This window comes from Fulmarus glacialis, unplaced genomic scaffold, assembly GCF_000690835.1.
Source record: "Fulmarus glacialis isolate BGI_N327 unplaced genomic scaffold, ASM69083v1 scaffold36777, whole genome shotgun sequence".
Taxonomy (NCBI): Eukaryota; Metazoa; Chordata; class Aves; order Procellariiformes; family Procellariidae; genus Fulmarus; species Fulmarus glacialis.
The window spans coordinates 1-9,800 of NW_009225729.1; the positions used below are offsets into that span (position 1 = coordinate 1).

Below are 9,800 nucleotides of genomic sequence, written 5' to 3' on the forward strand. Positions count from 1 at the left end.
TTCCTTGAAGGTGGCGGCGTTTTGCAGGGATGAGGAGCGTAGGGCGAGGCCCCGGGATGTGGTGAGAGTACTCGGGTGACCGTGCGGGCAGCCGGGTCTGGGCACGGCGCTTCGGGGAGGGAATAACGGGCAGTGGTCTGCAGGTGGGCTCCGGCAAAAAGCTGCCAGCCAGCGGGCAGGTACAAGTGAGCGGCCTCTCCTCCCCACAGGACTGGGAGGCTGCCGCGTTCAGCACGGAAATCGCAGCCGAGGTGATGTTATAACAATAAAGTTGCTAAATAACTGGGGACGTGTTGTCTTGTTCGACTTGAAAACAAGGAATCGTGATAGATGAGGTATCTATCGAAAAGATGCGAGCTAGGTGTAAGGAAGGCTTTGAGGCTATTTGTGGTTTTCCCCCTCGTGCCCCTGTGCTGGCAGCTGTTGCATCATTGAAGGGCATGAAGTCAGAAAGTGAGATTGATCAGCTGGCACAGCCAAACAGCATTGGTGGCTTATCCCATAACACATGGCAGGTAGGAGAGAAACAGGACTCTGTCTTTCTTAATGTCTACACAACTGTTACATGTTCAGCAAGTGTTCTTGGGCATACCTGTGCGTGCCAGCCACTGCTCCATCCAGAAATTACACAGTTGGTGATACTGAAGAGTATTGTGTAGGTTATTCACAGACAATCATATTGGAAAATAAAAAAAATTCATGTGTTCTAGTAATGTTTCTGCAACTGTTAAGGTAGACTGGTTAAAGAAACCTTCTTAGGTGCTGCTGCAATACTGCAGCAATAGAGAAACAGTCAACTTACAGTTTTATTGATTTCTTCGAGGCTTAACCAGAAAGATTTTGTTGTGCAGAGAACTGTCATGTAAAAGCTACCTAGTGTGCTTGGATTGCTTTTGGGAGGGCAAAATAATTGATAATGATCCAAACATTCCTAGGCAGTGAGGGACATAGAAATACAGATTTCATCCCTTGAGTGGGCTCTCGTACCTGTAGTAACCTTTGCCTATCTTGCTGATAGATGGAAGTTATTGTCAACTAAAAAAAAAAAAAAATTGCAGCTTTCTCAAAAGAAGCTCAGGCAAAATAGTAGTGAGAAGCAAAATGGAAGGAGCCACTTTGGGCATTATTCACAGTCTGGCTTTAATTGACGCAGGAATGGAGAAATGGTGTTTATGCATAATCATTAGCATAGCGTTCTTAAACAATAAGCTTAGTGATTTTTTTTTTTTTTTTTTCCTTCTTTGCTTATGTGGCCTATGGCATGACAGTTATAATGTTAAGGGAGGATCCATCTGTAATTCTCTGGGAGACCCAAGGTGGTTTAGTCTGAATCATTATTTATGAGGTCTGTGTGAGGTGCTTGTGCTCCACATTGAGCGGGTGATTATGTATGGTCTTGGCTGTTAGCATTTACAGCCATGAAATTATATTTGAAAGAAGTCAAGAATACTGGATGTTCCTCTTTAGGCTTTAGTATTTGACAATTACAGCAATTCAAAGTTTAATAGATAACCTCTTATTTGTGGTAATAATTATATGAAGGGAGGCAGTGTACAGAAATTGAGTGAAAAAGATTGTTCAAGAGACTGTGAGCATATGAAATGTGAAATACTATGAAACTTTTAAAGTCAGATACCTTGTTTTGTCAACATTTTAAAAAGGCTTGCAAGGCTCTTCCTTTAGTGCTTTCAAATGCAAATCTCTAATGTCACTTCACCTTAAAAATTTCGCTTAGAAAGAAACTTGACTTTCCAGTACCGAGTTTTGCAATAGTACTTTAGAGAAACATGGTATGTGGATATTGATGTTTTAGTGGCAGGATGCTTGTAAAAAGTGCAAAACATGAGTCTATATATATGCATACTAAACAACGTGTAAATCGGTAGAATAAAAGGAAGGGTCAGCAAATTTGATAATTTTGTCTGAAAATACTGGCCTGTCCTGAACTAGCTTTGTAAATCTCTTACTTGCCCTATTGCTTGAGAGGAATAAGCTTATTGGCACACTTGACGTACTACTGCAATGAAGGAAGAACTTACAAATGTTACTAAACTTATACAAGAAAAAGGCAGGATTTATGGATTGCGGCTTTAATAAAAGATAAGCTTAGTTTTTCACAAAAAAAATGCTAGAAAAGCATCAAAAACTTAATATGGAAAGGTAATATGGGGCTTTCAGTCAGTGTTGCAGGAGGAAGGAGGTGCTGGTGCAGTCTGTTCGGCACTGCTGCCCTCTTCTAGCCTCTGCAAAAGCAACAGAACTGCCTCTGTTCCTCTGTTCATTTTGTTTTTTTCCTTCCAGCTTCTCTCTTCTGCTGCTAAAAAAGAGGAGGCATGGAAACTCAGTTTCTCCTGCTTGCTCCGTATCACTGATCCACTCCTACTTGATGTAAACGTGTATGCACTGGTAGTCCCCCCATATATATTGCATAACCATGCTTGTAAACAGCCAACCTAGTAAGGAGCCACCACATACTCTAGCGCAGCTGGATCCACGTGGAGGGGACTCGTGGCCAGTGACATCAGGGCTCGTAAGATGTGCCGTAAAGTTGATGATACTGGTACGTGGAGGGGGAAGGTGGAAGGGTGAAAAGGCCCTGTTTGGATTTCATAAGGGAAAGGTTTCCTCCCTGTGGTCCAGGGGAAGAAGCCTCGTACAGCCTAGATGCTAACGAGCCTTAGTGACGCTGCCAGGTCCTCTCAGCTTCACTCTGCTTCTCCTAATGTTATTCTGCTGGGGGGGAAAACACTGAATGTGAGAGGTTAGAGGAGCCTGAGATGGAGAGAGACAATGCAGGATCTGTTTGTGTTCTAGGCACATGCTAAGGGGTTTTAACTTTACGGTTTTGTGGATATGCTGGAATGATGTCCTGTGAATGCATTTACCAACCGGTGTTTCTTGCTGTAGGAGACACTGCTTTGCTGCCAGGTGAGAATTCAGTGGGAAATTAGGTTCCCCAGAAGTCATTGAAAAATAAAAGGAAATTAAAATTGTATTTTCAATTTAAAATTCTTTCTCTATTTCTGTTTAGGAGCAGCAAGCGAGGATGCAGAAAGCTCAAAACTTTGTTGTCTCTGTTATGTACTGCTTTACAGCTTTACATCTCTTGTGATAAGGTGTGGTGGCAAAATTAATCTATGATGACTGATGTGGTTACTACCTACAGCTTTAGTTAACATTTCTGTCCTGCTTCTGTGGCAGGGACAACTGCGTGGAAAGTGTACCAAGTGCTTCAGTTCATTTCATATCATATTCTGCAATCCCTCTTATAGAGTAGTAATTTTGGGAGACAGGGTGGAAAAATACCATTTGATGTACTTAAATCACAAGAGGCCTTTGGTTTCCCCTCAAGAGACCAGTTTTGCAAATCATTGCCAGATAACTTCCCCAGTCTGAAGATGAAATCTTGTTTCTTTGATTCTGTTTTTGCCTTTTATGCGGCTCTAAGTTTTAGACCCTTCCTCTCCTCAGTGCTGACGGGTCTGGGCTTGTATTCTTCTTTAGTTATCATTTAGCTGAGCCACTGATACTGCTCTCTTAAGAGAGCTCTTAAGATTAAACAGGATGCAAGATTTACTTTGAGATACTGAGGTTTTATTGATGCAGTATAGAGGTATTCTAGGAACACTCTGAGTTGTGGGCAGTTGACAGAAGCTTTTTTTTAAGCATCCTCCAGAAAATTTTCTACCAGATGTTAGTGTGAACCTGTATGTTCATTCACTTGCAGCTTATAATTGAGTTTTCTTTGATGCCATTGATCTGAAATTTCTCAGGTTAATTTTCCTGTATCCATTAATTTGTATCTTCCTAGTAATATTCATTTTCATTAGAGTTAAAAAAAACCCCAAACAAACAGGAAACCACCACCAGAAAACTTTGTGCTGCTGCTCTGTATTCAGATGCTTTTTGCAGTGTATCACTGAATATTTGGGTTGAGTGTCTGGTACTTACTTGGTTTCTCTCGCTTGTTGCTGATAAAAATCAGATGGTGGCATGGTCACTTTAGAGACTGACATGTTGTCGCCTCTGATATGTTTAGCTCTTAGTCTTGTTCAGCCAACATGTGTATGCATGGAGGAGCTTTAGTGTTTTCTTAGTGCTAAAGGCTAAGGGTAATGTACAACATGCAGTTAGTGCTTCTTGCAGATGTGTGCACTACATGCTACTAGACCAAAGTGGTGGAATTTGTACAATTTGGTAGCCACACAGGTGTAGGAGACACTGTCTTGTATTAAGAGCCATTGCAATATCTGCATGCTGAAACTGCCATGCGAATGGGATATGTAATCTGCAAATAAGTACTTTTATTTAAAGAAAGCTCTAACAGCTCCAGGGGTTAAAGCAAAATCTGAGAGGAGAGTATTTGCCCGTCTGGACCTTTTAGGATTAGATCTTCCAGGATTCTGCCTGCTTATGAAATTTAGCGTCTACTTCCATCCAAAGAAGTAGCTCTTCCTACTAAACGTGCCAGCGTAAGAACTGTTGTCCTTTTAGTCAACTGGTGACTGCAGTTACTGTAGGCAGGGTGGTGCTTCTATGCTACATTGGACTGCTGCCTTTTTAGAGTAACACCAGGGATGCTGAAAGTTTAGTTTGTTTCGTGTTTTTGTTTTTTGAGGGGTTTTTTTTGTTTGTTTAAAGGAGGGGATTAATTAGCAACAGTGTATTGAGAGTAGCATTTTCTCATTTTCTGAGCATTGTATTGTGTTGTATGTATTACAGACTTTGTGCTGAGCAGATATTTGGTGATTGACTTGAGTTTTGAACATCTGAAATTAAAACCATAATACTTGAATGTGTCATTATGAGGTGACTAAGATAGCGGTGGCCACATTTTTCAGCAGGGTCATGTTTGTGTCATCCATTGGGCTCAAAGAAATACTAGTAGCGTGACTAGATGGTATATTAATTACAATGGCTATATTCAGATGCATAGATTTAGATTTGAATTAAATGACGAAATTAAATCTGACTGAAATTCTTCCATCAAACTTACTTGGGTTGAAGTACTGCGTAGGGATGCTGCTCCTTTTCTCACCGCGAGGCCAGCCAAGCAGTGGAAGAGGCTCACAGCGTGGCTGGGCAGGCTCTGTCCGTGGAGGTCTTCAAGACATGGCTGAAAGCCCTGAGCGACCTGCTCTGAGCTCGGAGCTGACCCTGCTTTGAGCAGGGGTTTGACTAGAGACCTACTGAGGCCCCTTCCAACCTGAATTATCCTGTGATCCTGGATTAGGACCTGGTTATGCTAAGCATTATGCAGAAGGGTGTTACGCTGTCCATAATCCCCTGTCCCAAGGTTGTCCTCGCAGCTAAAAATCTTTCTTAGAGTAATACCCACAGAAGTAATTTCAGTTGATGTTAAGCTGTCAGTGCCTGTTTTCTTTGTCTGAGACAGATCTGCCTTTTTCTTTTGCAAGCCTTTTCCTGTCAATTTTGCTAATCACTGTTTTAGATTCATAATGTTGATAAGCTTCCACTCAAATTCTCGCTAATTGTGGAATAATACATACTTTAAGTAGATATGGAGATGTGCACGCAGAAAAGAATAAAAGCAAAGATAGTACCTGGAGGATGCATTAGTCTAATACGGCCAAAACTGTCTACAGAGGCAGCAATGGTTTAAAAGAGATTCAGGCAGGAATTGGCTTTTGAAGGTGAGCTGGGCTAATGAAAGCAAGATAGTTTCTTAAATAATGTTGCTGGGTCTTGGCAATAAAGATTCAGATGGGGTAGCCTGCAAGAGGGGTGAGCAGAAACAAGTGAATTACCACATCACTGCAGAAATTTGAAGAATATTGCAGTCCTGAAAGAAGGAAACATTTTAGAAGATATGTTTCATAGAAGACTGAAAAAGGAGAGGGGAAGAAACATCAAGGCATTTAAAATAGTACTGGGGCTGAGTAAACTTAACGCTTAAAGTTTGTGGAGACCCTAATTCTGAGTTAAATTCTAGTAGGGATCAGAGAGCCGAAACTGAGAACAAGACTGCCAGAAAATCCTAACTTAGTTTTGGAGGTAGCTTTTGGGATTTACTAGACTGCAGAACATTAATTGCTTCAAATTGCAGAAGGAAAAGAGAGAGACAACTCTCTTAATGATGGGTGATGTCAGTTTTGGTGATCTTGACGTGCAGGATTGTGATATCCTTGCACTGTCATTACAGCGAGCTGAGTAAGCAATCTGCAGACCCTTTGGAAAATTGAAAAGTAAAGTTAAATCTCCCAACAAAGAGTCTGCAAAATGCAGACAAAGCGAATTTATGTGAAAGTTGGAACGTGGAAGGCTAATGCTTAAAGTGCTGCCCTTCCTTTGGGCAGAGTTGCTGTGTAAGAAGTGAAACTATTTTACAAAAGCCCATCAAAAGGGACCAGAAGTGATTTAAAAAAAGCATTGTGTGTGTAATATTCTGTACCACAAAGAAGAGGTGGAAGAGGTTTTTTTCTCTTAAACAGCTCCTAAGGCTACTTCCAGCTATTTGTAGCATTGCCTTGATTGCGAGCGGTGGTCGGGTTATGTGTGCACCTGTGGCCAAGCGTAGCACTGGATGTTGCCTAAGGTTTGAAAGGAAACCCAGCCCTGTGGCCACAGGCAAAGTGCAGATTAGAGACAGGTTAAATTGCTCATCTTTCTGGGTAGGTATAAAAATAGCACAAGATTGCTTCTCCCTCCCTCTCCCTCTTCAGGCTAATGGTTCTGGAAAGAAGTGAGCTGCATGGTCTCACCGGCAATGACCACGCAACCCTTTGGGGCAGAGGTTGCTTTCCAAAGACACCAGGGTACCTGCACAGCTGGTGTAGGTCAGCGAGTGAATTGAGCCGGGTTCTGCCTCCCGTGGGGCTGTGTGTGTATCTCGTCAGTAAGGCTGGCTGCTCGGGTCAGAAACAGCTGGGGTGGGAAGAGGGAAGCATGGGAAGTGCTGGTCCAGCGAAGGAACTGCATGAAGCGTAGAATGGGAACGGAAGAGCTAATTTTCTAGCAAACAGGAAATAAGCAAATGCTAACAGAGCTGTTTGATGTTAAACATTGCCAAGAAAATTTGGGGCAAAGGCGAATCTGGTGCTGTGCATCTAATGTGTTAAAAAAATCTTTGGATTTGTGCGCTAGTGTTGAAAGAGTTTGCATGTGCTGGGAACCCCTTCTCCCTCCCTAATTTTTGCATTGTTTCCTCTCTGCAAAAGAAACTTTATTAAAGCACATGACTGCAAAAATACAACCGTACCGGGGGGGGGGGGGGGGTTTTGGAAGCATGGGAGCTAAATGTTCTGCAAAAGTTTGTTTTTAGTATACTAATTTTCAAGACACCTGCAACTGGAAAAAAGTCAAGATTGTCCAAAAGTCTTAAAAAGCTGGAGACTTGAATTCAAACTTAGGTTTGGCACTGCTAAAATAGCCCCTTTGAAAGTGAAACTGTTGTCTGCCATGTTTCTATATAGGTCTGAGCTTTCTACTGAGCACCTGATGATAGTGTTCAAGGAAATTCATTATTCCTGCAAAAAGGCAAAACGTAATATGGTAACAGGTTAGATGGGCTGGAGCATTTGCTATTGCAAGAATGCACGTGTATCTGCGTGTTTTGTACGGTGGTAAAATGTGGATGCAAAAGGCAGTGATGTGTTGGGTTGCTGTTGTGGCAAGTCCTCACTAAAGAGGTGTGAACTTCAAGGGACGTAGGAGGCATCTTCACCTCTTTTGCCTCTGCAGAACGAGGAGGTGCAATACATGGGATGTCTCCCAGCAGTGAGACCGCAGGCTGCTGAGGAGTCTCTGGGCCACAGCCTCCCTTCAGAGCAGCACTGTGAGACCTATTTACTCATTCACAAAGTAGATTTTCTAGCAAACGTTGAGACTTACCAGCAAATGGCTGCTGCTGACCTCAGTAGTTTTGTCCCCGTTGGAAGGGGAAGGGCAGGCTTCTCCCAGACTCCTCCAGCTGAAACGTGGTCGGTGCCTCCCGGGACAAAGGTCCCTGGCCAGGGAGGGAAGCACTGGCTCTTTTGGCTTCTTTCTTTCTCCTGGCATTGAAATTACCTATTAAACTGCACCCTGTCTCTAAAGCCCCAAGGAGAAGGCTTCTTGTTGGCCACCACATGAGAACATTGTGAGAGGAGCACTGAAGGATGCCCAGAGGAGCGAGGCGGGGCAGGACCAGGGAAAGCAAAGGAAAACACGACTCAGAAGGCACCTAGGAGCAACTGGTGCCTCAGGGAGGATGAGGATGCAGAACTGGTCCTGAGGTCTGGCTAGGAGAAGTTTGTCAGTGGGCTTGACAGAAGTTGTTTGGGTGGAGGGTAATGGTGAGTGAAGGATGCACTCTGTGTAATAATTGTAGGCCAAGTCTTCAGTGAGCAATGGGCTGGTGTTGGGTTTTGAGGGTTGTTCAGAGAAACAGATGCCTTGGCCTGTTCTGGTCAGACTCTCATGGGAATGACACAAGGTTGCTATACACGTGCTGCATGAACCAAAAGTTTCTGTGCACAGCCTGTGCCTCCAGATGAATTTTTGGGGAAGCTTCACAAAACAGTTTCACAATTTCCACTGTCAATAAAGCTCAGTAACGAGAGGGCATACTGTTCTCAAATGACGAAATATTTATACTTTGTGGTCTCATAGTTCTAAGTTGATTAAAGCGCTGTTTTTCATCAGTATAACGGTATAACAAACATACCTCAAATGTTTCCTTCTTCTGGTTATAGATGGATGGTGATAGCTCCACAACGGATGCTTCTCAGTTAGGAATTGCTGGAGATTACATTGGTGGCAGTCACTATGTGATACAGCCTCACGATGGTAAGAAATGTTACAATAAATACTCTTTCTGTGTATGTGTATATATATCTATTTCCTTCCAGTTCTTGTATATTCTCTGCTATCTTCTCTCAAGCTAAGAATTTGCAATTGTTTGTATTCATAATGCCTCGCTGTATAAAGCATATTTTCTGCAGTCTGGAGGTGGGGGTTGGATTTGTCAAAGTTGACACTGAGTCCTTCAGGGTGATGACAAAAAAATAGATGTTGTAGGAACCAGTTTGTATTTTGACATGACATTAAGAATGCTTGGTGTTCAGCAGCCACATACATTTCTGTGCATAATATAAGATGATATTGAACACCCATAAAGGTACACTGGTGTTACATCTATTGTTTTAATTATTTCTACAATGTTAACACACTGGCCTTTCAAACGTTCTTCATCCTTCAGTATAAGATTTTAAACTTGACTTAATTATTGCCAGCCGTCTATCAAATACAATTTCTGTTAACTTTTCTTTATTTCATTAGACACAGAGGACAGCATGAATGATCACGAAGATACAAATGGCTCAAAAGAGAGTTTTAGAGAACAAGATATTTATCTTCCAATTGCAAATGTGGCAAGGATAATGAAAAATGCCATACCCCAAACAGGAAAGGTAATACCCTTGTTGGGTAAAGAAAGCGTTTTAATGGATTTTATTCCTTCCTCTGAGTGAACTTGAGCTGGTAGAACAATACATTTTTCCAAATGATCCTGGTTTATGGGAGAAAAGCCTTTAAAAAACAAAACAAAACAAAAAAACCACTAAGCAGGAGGTGATTGAGACCAAGTCCATTTTTTTTTGATTTCTGAAAGCTTTTAGTAACTGCCGTAATTAGAGTATCCACAACAGTGCTCTTCGTAGGGCTTTCAGGAGCTTTCTTTTTCTAAGATGTGTTCTCTGAAATTGTCGTAATGGGTAAGACTTGGTGACAATCCCATATCATTAAGAATATTTTCTATGTGATTCCCCCTTATGAAATTTAATCTGCTTTTATTATATTCT

The 9,800-nt window shown here is 42.0% G+C and overlaps 1 protein-coding gene across 1 annotated transcript; it reads left to right on the plus strand.

Annotated features, from left to right (window-relative positions):
• Positions 1-8,693: 8,693 nt before the first annotated feature.
• LOC104080248 (nuclear transcription factor Y subunit beta-like) lies at positions 8,694-9,410 on the plus strand (the record flags this gene model as incomplete). Its single annotated transcript, XM_009582572.1, has 2 exons — positions 8,694-8,787; positions 9,280-9,410. Coding segments are annotated over exons 1-2 (225 nt in total), but the record flags the coding sequence as incomplete, so codon positions are not given.
• Positions 9,411-9,800: the final 390 nt, after the last annotated feature.